General features: G+C 43.8%; 1 protein-coding gene across 2 annotated transcripts in view; it reads left to right on the forward strand.

The window, feature by feature from the left end:
* The window catches only part of TRIO (trio Rho guanine nucleotide exchange factor), a 324,651-nt gene that overhangs the window by 101,442 nt on the left and 209,948 nt on the right, over window positions 1-13,261 (forward strand). For both annotated transcript variants that reach the window (XM_029054039.2, XM_029054043.2), the window contains exon 4: window positions 6,719-6,911. In XM_029054039.2, coding sequence (XP_028909872.2) covers window positions 6,719-6,911 — 193 coding nt within the window. The remainder of the gene's footprint in view (window positions 1-6,718; window positions 6,912-13,261) is intronic.

Genomic DNA, 13,261 nt, shown 5'->3' on the forward strand with positions numbered 1-13,261 from the left:
ATTCCACCAGATAAATGCAGTAATAAAAATAATGTTATTATTGGAGAAGCAGTGTGGCTCAGTGGAAAGAGCATGGGCTTTGGAGTCAGGGCTCATGAGTTCGAATCCCAGCTCTGCCACTTGTCGGCTGTGTGACTGTGGGCAAGTCACTTAACTTCTCTGTGCCTCAGTTCCCTCATCTGTAAAATGGGGATTAAGACTGTGAGCCCCACGTGGGACAACCTGATTCCCCTATGTCTACCCCAGCGCTTAGAACAGTGCTGGGCACATAGTAAGCGCTTAACAAATACCAACATTATTAATTGGTATTATTAATGTTGGTATTTGTTAAGCGCTTACTATGTGCCGAACACTGTTCTAAGCGCTGGGGTAGATACAGCATAATTCCCTCGTGAGGCTCACAGTTTTAGTCCCCATTTTACAGATGAGGTAACTGAGGCATAGTTAAGTGACTTGCCCACGGTCACACGGCTGACAAGTGGCAGAGTTGGAATTTGAACCCATGCCCTCTGATTCGAACCCGTGTGTGTGTGTGTGTGTGTGTGTGCGCTTTCACACATGTAAACATGCACACACACATCATTTGTTTGCAAACAGACAAGAAATATATAACTGGGTTAGGAGAGGGAAAGTTAAATTCTAAACTGTATGGAAGCAGGGGTTGAATCTAAGCATCTTTTCACCCCAACTGAGAAGAAAGATGGCTTGGATGGACAGTGGGTCTGACCCAGTAAGACACTGTTTTCTTATTCGTCTCAACTACAGACCCTTAGGAGGAGTGAATAGTAGAAGAGCGGAGCAGCTCAGACATTTCTCCATGGGCAGTAACAGTAGGCTGGCTACAGAGCCTATTTGGTTGTCCACATGGCCACCAGCCATTCTGCAGGACAGGTCAGCCAAGGGAATTTCCCCATCTACTGCAGCAAAGACAGCTGGGCCATTGCAGAGCTGGCATTTGCTAACCTCCCTGAAATACAAGTAGCTCCTAAATAGGCCACTCAGCCCTAGCCAATCAGGTGAGCACTATACAAGTTATTGAGATTGAACCAGCCAGCGTAGAAGTCGGCCGGAGATCCACAACTGGTGCAGAACCCTGTGGGTCCTCAGCTGCAGTGAAAAATGCCAGAGGGCCGTGGTGTCGTATGGAGTAGGCCTAGGAGGGGCGTAAACTCCCTCTCTGGTGTAAATGGTGGGTATAGAACACTCAAGTCTGCATTCCTTGATTTCAGTGGACCTCGATAACCCCATGATTCTTGGGTGTGATACCGGAACATTGAGAAGCTTCTGGGCTACCCCAGGTCCTCACCTGAAAAGGCATGTGACCAGTTGGCTGTACTTTTGGGACTTGTGGTGATCAGGCAATACCTCTTTGGTGTGGTCCAGATAAGAGATAGACTATATCTGCTATATAGGAAGGCCACTTCCTGAGCCCTGACAGAGTCCATGTTTGGGAGAAAAGTGGGCCGAGAGGAGATGTTGCTGCTCCCCCAAAATTCTCTCCATCTTCAGGGCAAGTGGAGGCCTGTGGACAGTGAGCCACTAGGGACAACTGATGAATTAGTGGCCAGTGCTCCCTAAGCCACACGTGTTGAAGTGATGGTGGCCATTAGGTGAATTTCTACCCAGAAACTACGCTTGCTGTGAGAATGAGAAACAGCGTGGCTCAGTGGAAAGAGCACGGGCTTTGGAGTCAGAGGTTGTGGGTTGGAATCCTGGCTCTGCCACTTGTCAGCTGTGTGACTTGGGCAAGTCACTTAACTTCTCTGTGCCTCAGTTACCTCATCTGTAAAATGGGGATTAAGACTGTGAGCCCCACGTGGGACAACCTGATTCCCCTGTGTCTACCCCAGCGCTTAGAACAGTGCTCTGCACATAGTAAGCGCTTAACAAATACCAACATTATTAATGAGACCTACTGATTACGTGCCTAGAAATGCAAAGTGGGTCCTCAGGTTGCTATACTTCAATGTTGTCTTGGGCCCTGCTTGAGCAGCTGAAGAATCTGGAAAGGAGCCGCTCTATAAGAGGTGTTCAAATACCATTTGCATTGCCTGGAAAGAAACTGTGCCGGAACGAGTTGATTGCTGAAGGAAGTGAGCGTTTAAACCTGTGGCCCACGGCAAGGCACTTGGCAGGCTTGGGGCAGTTCTCAGATCCATCATCCCCCCCCAAGTAGTCCCGGCTGAACAGCCTGGAATTTTTCAGAATGTCATCTAATTCCCCTCCTGCTAAAGTGCCAGGACTTTGAAGTTTTGTGTGCAGAATGTGTAAACTCCACTAGTCGAATGTTGGGCCATAAGAGAGATTATCTTAATGTGATGAAGACTAATGCTAAAAGTGCAGTCTACCACAGTACACCTAATAAAACAAATACAATATATTGCTGCAGGTTTTACGACCTCATTTATTTGCTGGATACATGCAGAATGTATCAATGCAGAGTGGGTTTCCGCAGGAACTTTAGCGAGGTACATTTAAAGTGCATCTTGGAATCAGGAGTGTTTTCTGAATTAGACACAGCTGGTTCTTATTCTTATGGAAACTTGGAGTTTCTATTTGAATGAGAAGGATGTAGTATTTTAAACCCCATAAAGCTCATTGGATTGTCGAACATTTGAGTTCTGTGAGACTGGGTGTTGTCAGCGCATTGCGTCTAAATAGCCTATACATTTTGTAAATGGGACTAATAATCCAATATTTCAATTTAAGATACCACTGGTCACAGCATGAAAGCTCTGTAGAAATGGAGGGACATGATATCGTTAAGGACTGAGTTTACGCTTATCCTATCCTACTTTGACTTCTGCATCAGCCTCCTTGTTGATCTCCCTGCCTCCTGTCTCTCCCCACTCTAGTCCATACTTCGCTCTGCTGCGCTGGTCATTTTTCTAAAAATTTAACTCAATCCATATCTGTCTGCTCCTCAAGAACATCCACTACTGTCCATCCACTAAATCATCATGTCCCCTCCTATCTTGCCTCACAGATTTCCTACCCAGCAATCTCACTTTGCTCCTTTTATGCCAGTTTACTCACTGTACCTTGATCTTGTCTATCTCGTTGCCTACCCCTTGCCCATGTCCTGTCTCTGGCCTGGAATTTCCTCCCTATTTGCATCTGAAAAACCATCATTCTCTCTCCCTTCGAAGACATATTAAAATCACTTCTCCAAGACACCTTCACCGACTGAGCTCTCATTTCCCTTGTGCCCTTTCCTTACAGTGTCACCCTTGTGCTTGTACTGTACCCTTTATTCACCCCAACCTCAGCCCCTCAGTGTTTATGTACTTATCTGTAATTTATTCTGTCTCCTCCTCTAGATAGTAAACTCACTCTGGTCAGGGAACATGGCTATCAACTTTGTTATAATGTACTCTCCCAAGCGCTTAGTACAGTGCTCTGCATACAGTAAATGCTCAGTAAATATGAGCTGCATCAATAAATTTGATTGTGGGATAAGCTGCCCATTTAAAAGAGATTGATGATTTAGGGAACTTTTATGGACAGAAAAGAGGAAAAAAATTATAAAAGTATTGCAAGTTTTTGGGGACAAAGTATTGCCAAAAATCCATGAGTATCTTGAATTGCTTAGCCCTCTCCCAGGAATCTAGATAGCTATCAGACTGGCTCCAAAAACCCTGCAAACACAGTGATTCCCAAGAAACCCCTCCTCTCATTGATAGCTCAGGGTGAGAGTGTCAGGTGAACTTTCTAGTTGTGAAAACCCACCATGTTCTCACCATGGCAGAATTTGAAATGATGTAAATGGGCTTGCTGTTTTGATTGTGTAGTCAATAGTAGGCAGGAAGCTGAAAATTGTTTTCGTAGATGTGATCAAAAAAAATCTGACTTTATTTGTAGCATTTTGTTAGGAAGGAGATTCTACCAGTTTTTCAGGTTGATCTCATGAGTTACAGGGATCATATCCTCATCAAAGGAATTTTTTTATTGAGCTTCAGTAATAATTACTACTGTAATGGTAGTCATTAAGCATTTACATAGTGTAGAGCATTGTACTAGGTGCTGGGAAAAATACAAAGCTGAAAATTAGATATGGTCTCTGGCTCTTAAAAGGCTCATAATCTGCAAATAAGGAAGTTGGGGGTGACAGACACTTAAGGAAGGATGAAACAATAAAGATGCAAAAACAACACGAAAGGCAAGAATAACACAAGAGGGTTAGGGTGTTGTGGCTAGAAGGATCAGCGTTCTGGGCTCCTCTCCACTCAAAGAATTCTAGTGAGTGTGAAGCACTGTACTACTACTACTAATAATAATTATGGTATTTGTTATATGTGTCAAACACTATCCTAAGCACTGGGGTAGATACAAGCTAATCAGGTTGTCCATGTGGGGCTCACAGTCTTAATCCCCGTTTTACAGATGAGGTCACTGAGGCACAGAGAAGTTAAGTGACTTGCCTAAACTCACACAACTGACAAGTGGCGGAGCCGGGATTAGAACCCAGGACTTCTGACTCCCAAGCCTGTGCTCTTTCCACTAAGCCATGCTGTTTCTCTGTACTAAGTACAAAGTAATAAGTGCTTGGAAGAGTATAATAGAAGCAAGACACGTTTCCCTGCCCCCAGGGAGCCTAAACTTTAATGGGGGAGACAGGCAGGCAGACAGACAAAATTATTTATAAACAGTGATAAGGAATTATTCTGTATTAGGAAAGAGCATAAATTTATCACAGTAAAGAAGCTGAATACCTAGTCAAATATTCAGGTAAATGCACATATCCAAATGAACCAAATGTACATGTTCATTCAGTCATGTTTAATGAGCGCTTACTGTGTGCAGAGCACTGTACTAAGCTCCTGTGCAATGAATGAGTGAATGAAAGTACAGTTCGGCAGCGGAGAGTGACAGTCCCTACCCAACAACGGGCTCACAATCTAGAAGTACACATGAACATACATTCCAAGCATAGTAATAAAACATAAATTGCCGAGGGTGATCTTGAGGTGACAGGTGACTCTCTAGGGTTATAGTTAATCAGTGATTCCAATTGAGTGAAAATCTAAAATTTTCATATGGCATTCACAGAGTGCCCTGCATTCATTACCTGGTGAAAGAGCTGGCTCCTCTTATTAGACCACACAGACTGTTGGAATGAATAGACTGCATAACGTTGAGGATTAAATTGAGGTGTTTCTTAGCTGCGGTGCTGCTTGGAAACCAGAACAAAAACCTGCTGTGAACAGCACCTGAGTTTAATGAGTGGAGCCATGTAAGCTTTTGAAGGACATTTCGGGTCTTATAGTACTGTCCTTCGATTCTCTAATTAGGACTTGCACAGCATGGTTTACTGCGTACGGTGGTGAGGATGACCGTGTGTGGTTCCTTCTGGGTATATTTGTAGGCCTTTTAAAAAAGGGTGAGCAAATATTCAGGATCATTAAGAGAGAAAAGCCAAGAGATCTCTTCCTTTCTTCAGATTTCTTAATAATGTTGGTATTTGTTAAGCGCTTCCTATGTGCCCAGCACTGTTCTAAGCGCTGGGGTAGACATAGGGGAATCAGGTTGTCCCACGTGGGGCTCACAGTCTTAATCCCCATTTTACAGATGAGGGAACTGAGGCACAGAGAAGTTAAGTGACTTGCCAACAGTCACACAGCCGACAAGTGGCAGAGCTGGGATTCGAACTCATGAGCCCTGACTGCAAAGCCCGTGCTCTTTCCACCGAGCCACGCTGATTATTTGTGGCATCAAACGTTTGGAATGAGAGGTGTAGTCAAGGGAGTAAGTGGAGTAAATCAGAAAAGAGATGGTAAAAGAGCGTAGTCTTTCTTTGAAAAATCCTGAAACAAAGAGGGACAGCTGGGAAATTATTTTTAGCCAGTTGTTTCCATATTTTTTCTAGTTAGAGACCTTTTACCAGAGTTGTTAATCCAGGGACGTGATTGAACTGGAATTTCACAATCACTTCATAATGGTCATTAGCTGTGTTCTTGAAAAAACTCAAGTTATGGGAAAATTCACTTATACCATTGATTGGAGCAAGGGAAAGGCTCCCCAAGCTATTTTTAGTCAATCAATACATGGATAGTCTTCCAACTTCTACCCCAGCACTTCAACTGTGTATCAGCCGTGCAGTAGTGTAGTCACTACCAGCTGTAGCACTTTTATACTCACCCGATAGCTGCAGAAACTTCCGGGAGTAGTGGAAAGAACACAGGCCTGGGAGTCAGGGGGTCTGGGTTCTAATTCCAACTTCACCATATACCTGCTTGTGGAACCAAGGGCAAGTCACTTAACTTCTCTGTGCCTCAGTTCCCTCATCTGCAAATTGGGGGTTCAATATCTGCTCTCCCTCTTCCTTTGACTGCTAAATCCCATGTGGAATATGATTATTTTCTATCAGCTCTATCAGTGCTTGACACATAGGAAGCACCTCTCAAGTGCCACAATTTGGTATTACTTAAGCATTCCTTCTGCCTATGTGTAAATTATTTTCACCTCTGTCCCTGCAGAAGGATTGTAAACTGTTTGAGGGCAAGGGTGATATCTACTGACTCTGTTGTTTATTTGCCCAAGAGCTCCTTACTGTGTAAGTTCCTAATAAATGCTATTGATTGAAGATAAACCAACTAGATAACCAGAGATTGTGCATTTTCTGGAGTTTCCTTGAGTTTCATACAGCCGGATTGAAATGTGAACATATCGCTTGTCAGGCTTGCACGTTTTCAATTTTTTATTTTTTTTTCTCTGACAGCGAAGAGGTCTGCAAACGAGGATTCACCGTGATCGTGGATATGCGGGGATCTAAGTGGGACTCCATCAAGCCTCTGTTGAAGATTTTGCAGGAGTCCTTTCCCTGTTGTATTCACGTTGCACTGATAATCAAGCCAGATAACTTCTGGCAGAAGCAGAGGACGAACTTTGGCAGTTCTAAATTTGAATTTGAGGTAACTAAGCTTTCTCGTGTGGGTTTGGGATTAAACGTTTTTGATATTCTGTCAGGAGATTTCTACACATAGTCCTTTTCATTTAAGTGACGGGGACAAGGTGGGCATGTTATTTGGCATTGCTCAGAAAATGAATGGAAACTACTGATCTTGCTCTTTCTGTTTTGTATATCTGTCAGAGGGGGTGATGGAAGTTTTGATCCACCCAAATAAGCAAGGTTATTGAAAAAGAAACCTGTTAACTTGGTGCCGAGGAGGCAAAAAGCTTTCTTATATATAATGACAAAAGGAGTTTGAGATCAAAGGTTGCTGACTCACTACTGAGAGAAAAATCTGCTTTTTCATTGGTATTTGTTAAACATTACTCTAAGTGCTGAGATAGGTACAAGTAAGCAGACCGGACCACAGTTCCAATCTCATGTGAGGCTCACAGTCTAAGTGAGAGGGAGAAAAGGTATTGAATCCCCATTTTACAGTTGAGGAAATTGAGGCACAGAGAAATTAAGAGAGGACAAATCCTCACATAAGAAAATAAAATAAAAAATACTAGTTTACTGTGCTGAAGTACATTTGGTCCACAAGCCTTCTAGACTGTAAACTCTTCTTCTAGGCTGTAAGCTCCTCGTGGGCAGGGAACATGTCTTGAAGCAGCATCGTGTAGGGAATAGAGCACAGGCTTGGGAATCAGAAAGTCATGGGTTCTAATGCCGACTCCAGCACTTGTCTGCTGTGTGACCTTGGGCAAATCACTTAACTTCTCGGTGCCTCAATTCCCTCATCTGTAAAATGGGGATTCAGACTGTGAACCCCACATGGGACAATCTGATTACCTTGTATCTATCTTAGCGCTTAGAACAGTGCTCGGCACATAGTAAGCGCTTAACAAACACCAACGTTATCATTATTATTATTATTTCACTCTCTGTGCCTCAATTACCTCATTTGTAAAATGGGGATTAAGACTGTGAGCCCCACGTGGGATAGGGATTGTGTTCAAACCAGTTTCCTTGTCTCCACTCTAGTAATAATAATAATAATGATGGCATTTGTTAAGCGCTTACTATGTGCAAAGCACTGTTCTAAGTGCTGGGGGGGATACAAGGTGATCAGATTGTCCCACATGGGGCTCACAGACTTAATCCCCATTTTACAGATGAGGTAATTGAGGCCCAGAGAAGCTAAGTGACTTGCCCAAAGTCACACAACTGACAAGTGGCGGATTCTGGATTAGAACCCATGACCTCTGACTCACAAGCCTGTGCTCTTTCCACTGAGCCAAGCTGCATCTCTGCAGATGCAGAGATACATACTACATAATACAGTGCCTGGCACATAGTAAGCATGTAACAAATTCCATAATTATTATTACTCTCCCAAGTGCTTAGTAGAGTACTCTGCACCATAGTAAACACTCGATAAATATGATTAATTGGTTAAAACATCAACAGGAGATTGTTAGTTTGTAAGAATGGATTACATAAAAGTAGATGTTTGAAGGTACTGAGGGGTAGTTTATGTGGGCGGCATGGCATATTTTCACCTTATTATCACCTCGTTAAGCTACTGGACTCTGACAAAGGGTAGCTTCCAGGATTTTAGCATGGGTGGTTTAATGAGGTGATAATGGGGAGAAAATATTCTAACCCATTTTGAGCCCTCTTCCCCTCAGATTGTTTAGAACTTGAACACTTCTCCTATGTAATCATCTTTGTCCTACAGGCTGATACTGTCCTGCCTTGACATAGTGTGTGTGTGTGTGTGTTTGTGTGTGTGTGTGTTTCACTAATTTTGGGGGAAAAAATATGTTAGTCATTGACTTTTCCATCTTGTGAATGTAATTATGACTTAGAATTAATTTAGGGTTGGACATTTCAGCCTGACATGCCCAGGAGGAAGGTATTCAGACAGTCAGCTGTTACCACTTCCCAGACGTTATGTGATTAATCATCCCACTTAACTGAAAAGGCTCTTTGGACAACAGATTCCTGGATATTAACGTTTTTCACAGAGAGAGGAGTAATTGAGCTTGTTGGAGGCAGGTGCAATTTTACTGCATCTAATGCTCCTTTTTCATTCACTCGTTCAATTGCAGAACACTGTACTAAGCACTTGGGAGAGTACAATATGACAATCAACAGACACATTTCCCACCCATAATAGTCTTGATCCTTTTTTTTTTTGTTGTTTCCATTCTGACTACTGACTGTTTTCTGGAATTTTGGTAGTCTCCCTGGCCATTTTTGTATCGCTTTGTTTTGTGTCTCCCTTATAGGTTATTAGGCATCTGACTACCTGCAGACAGACTTCCCCAGGTGATCCTCCTGGATTTTGCCTGCAGAAAGTTGTTAAAAGTCAGAGCAGATGAGGGTTAAACTCCCCTTGGGGAGAAGATAACCCACAGGAACAAATGCTGATTTAGAAGAGGTTGCTGAGGCTGTTTCTGTTGCCCAGTGCTGATTCTGATCCTCCCCTGAAAATAGATGCGAACACTTTCTTTTTCTGAAACTTGGGAAACAGGACCAGAGCCAGGATAGTGAAACAGACTCATTATTTAAATCTCTTTTGTTATCACAGGCTCTAGTGAACTTTCTTTCTTGTGATAGATCCCTGTGTTGAGTAGTGTTAAATTGTAAATTAGACTGTAAAGATATGTATAAATTAATTCCTTTGGTTCATCTTCTGGTTTCACTACTGAGAGGCAGAAAAGCATCGTTAGCCCTGCTTTACACCTAGATAGGCTGAGTTTGGGGCTGCACATATCAGAATGGATGGAAGACTAAGCCGACCCTTAGTCCTGAGATTTCAGGACTGTGGGCTTGTGTGAAGGATTTGGTTGCAGTGAGAGTGATTTGCACAGTGCCTTTTGGACACTCATATCCCTGTTGGCTATATTCCTGCTGTGATGCTTAATAATTATAATAATGATAATAATTGGTATTTGTTAAGTACTTAATTTGTGCCAAGCACTGTACTGAAAGCTGGGGTACATGCAAGATAGTCAGATCTCACATGGGATTCGCAGCATTTCCTTTCCTACTCCAATTTGCTACCTAAACCATCAGTTTAGAAATCATTCCGACTCAGTCACCTGTTAAGCGATAACGCACATGGTCTTTGAAATACAACAGCTATAGGAAAAGCAGAGGGAACACAACTAAGATCTCCAGACTGTTTTTAAAGATCTTACAAAAATTTTGGCATCATCAACTTGCAGACCATATGCACCATCAGGTAATAAGACAGGATCACAGAAAATGGGGGTCTACTTCAAAAAGTTAGACTACTAGCATTGAAGCTGTGCTTATCTTAAGACAGCTCCGCCAGTGGGATATGTGAGAAGAATGGTTGACAGGAGGACATCCAAACAGTTGCTTTATGCTGAGCTGAAATGGGGCAGTGGAAAGCATGGGAGACAGGTAGAGCTTTAAGGATGCATTGCACACCACTTCAGGCAAAGTGGCTGACAGAGCAGCTCAAGAAAGAAGCAGCTCATTTGAAGCTACAGCTTCAAGAACATTATAAGACTGGAGGCAACTACAAAAAGCAAATATGCTGGTAGAATAAGGGACAATTTATCTTCTTTGATGATGTGATAAGGATAATCAACCCTTCACTGACTTTCTAGTCATCCTCCCATCCATAGGTCAACTCTTCTGTGAGAGGTGTCAACGTCAAGTAGATGCAGATAGAGTGCATTCACCTCCTGGCATTGGTTCAGAATCTTAACTGCAGCATTGCTCCATATTTATTGTTGTTCCCAACGCTTAGTAGAATGCTCTGCATACAGTAAGCGCTTAATATGATTGAATAAATGAATTTGTTCTACACTCCCCACCTCTCTGTCTAGCTTATTGAGCCAAACTCATTTATCCAGAAAATCTTGTATAGAGTTTGGCATGTGAATCAGTAAATTATTGGGCAGGGAACGTGTCCACCGAATCTGTTCTATTGGTCTCTTTCAAGTGTTTAATACAGTGCCTCGTCTGTACACAGTAAGCACTTAATAAATACAATTGATTTGATTGTGCAAATTAGGTAAAGTCTTATAACTTGGAGCTCTTCGAGGCAAGTCGGTAAAGCTTCACCATTGAAGGGCTGCAGCCCCCTCAGAAAGAGCTTCTCTTATTCGAGAAGCAGTGTGGCTTAGTGGAAAGAGCACGGGCCAGGGAGTTGGAAGACCTGAGTTCTAATCCTGGCTCTGCCACTTGTTTGCTGTGTGACCTTAGGCAAGTCACTTCCCTTCTCTGGACTTCAGTTCCCTCATCTGCAAAATGGCGTTCAATACCTGTTCTCCCTTCTCCTTAGACTGTGAGCCCCATGTAGGACCTACTCACCTTGTGTCTAGCCCAGCACCTAGTACAGTGCTTGACACATAGTGAGCACTTGACAGATTGAGCACTTGACAGATAGCACAGTTAATTAAGTCTATAGCATGTATTGGGCCACTTACAGGACTTCACCAGCATCCTTTGGCCTCTACGTGATGGGATGTTTAGTCACATCAGAGTTGCTGATGTACAACCTGATCATTTTCTCCACTCCAGCAGAGTAAAACAGGACTGTTATCCACCCAGCTCAATCTATCCTGAGCTTCCGGGGATGAGACGAAGGACCCGAAATCTGGTTTCATAATAGGCTTCTGATCCACCAGGAAAATAAGCTTCATGAAAAGTCTGTGACCGGTCACCCAGGAATTGCTGCTTGCTGTTAATTTTCTTTAGGGAGTTTGGTAACAATGGGGCAAGAAGCTTCATTCCAAACGGAAGATCTAGAAGGCTGTGAGGGGAAGTAGGAGATCTAGAAAGCTGTGAGGGGAAGTAGGGAGGCGTATCCAACCTTTTATGTGACTGTGAGAACTGAACCACCCACCACAGCAGACACATCTGGCTTCTCAAGGAGTTTAGCGGGATCAGCCATGTTCAGCATCAACTATCATGCAAGATTGCCAGGAATGAGTCAGATCATCAGCATTGAGGGAGTGCTCACTGCAGCCCAGCCTTGCTGGGTGTGGAACACAAGAGAAGATAGCAGGATTACCAAATGGTTGCTCTAAGGCAAACTGTAAGGAGAATCCCTATGCCGGAAGGGAAGACATGTTTTAAAGACATACCGAAGCACAGTCTCCAACATTATGAGTTGGAAGTGGGTTGTTGGAAAGCAGTAGCAGTAGGTGAGCCAGCTTGGCAAGCGAGAGCCTGGATTGGATTAGTCTGTAAATTCGTTGTGGGCAGGGATTGAGTCTGTTAATTGTTGCATTATACTCTCCCAAGCACTTAGTAAAGTGCTCCACACACAGTAAGCACTCAGTAAATATGATTAAATCGAATGAATGAATTCCCTTGAAAAGAGAATTTGGGCAGATCGGGAGACTTTGTCCCCACAAAGTGATAGGCTCCACAGGTGACCACCACATCAGCACAGCCAGGACCTATATGAGCACAAAGTGTGGACTGGGTCTCCAGTAAAGCCTAGGTCTTTTCCGCCACCTTCTCGCACCTGGGTAGGATCTTACTGTCAGTAGTAACACCGGAGGTTCCGGAGGAGCTCTGAATGGGGCCGGCAGAGGTCCGGTGGCCCAAACAGTCGGCTCTTCAGCTTGCGTGGTGGCACAGCCCAGCACGTTGGGCGTGCCTCACCTTGGCCCTCCAGAGTTACGATAACCATGACTGTGGCCAGAACTCTGCCATCTAGATTAGTCCTGGAAGTGCGACCAGTGGTATTAGGCCATTGGAGGTCTGAATTCAGGAATTCAGTCATCGTGCGGTGGAAGGATGAGCATCTCTGATAGGGGGAAGGGCAGTGGAGGGACAGCTGGCGAACAGTATGGGCTCCCAGGTCTGCCATTGGTAAGGGGATTATTTGGCGCGGGGATGACTTCTACATCCTGCAACCTGTACACGACCATCCAGGCAAGCTCCCCGGTCCTGTGAGTGGAGGTGTCTCAGCTGGCCAACTGCCACGCTTGCTGTACCCTCAGCACCTGTTTCTCTGTGGCTCCTTGTCAAAATCTTCTTGCGTTTCTACATGCTCATGCACTTTTGCCTCTGATCCATTGCCAGCTTTGTCCTGTTGTCGATGGTCAATCAAAAAGTTATTGAATGTCCTTATATGTGTGGCAGAGTGTATGCGGGAGGCTCCTAACCTCCCCGGTTATCATCTTTCTGCCACCTGTTAGCTTCGTCTGTAGCAAGAGTCACTGTTACTCTCCCTATCTCCGCAGCTTGAAAAATTGCCCCAGAACTATAAAAAGGAGATACTTGTCTTCGCTGAAAGGGAAGAGCAGAATGTGATTGGGAGTGTTTTACCCCACTGTGATTTTTTTTGATCAGTACTAGGACCCGGGACCATCT

This window comes from Ornithorhynchus anatinus, chromosome X3 (assembly GCF_004115215.2).
Source record: "Ornithorhynchus anatinus isolate Pmale09 chromosome X3, mOrnAna1.pri.v4, whole genome shotgun sequence".
In the NCBI taxonomy this organism is placed as follows: Eukaryota; Metazoa; Chordata; class Mammalia; order Monotremata; family Ornithorhynchidae; genus Ornithorhynchus; species Ornithorhynchus anatinus.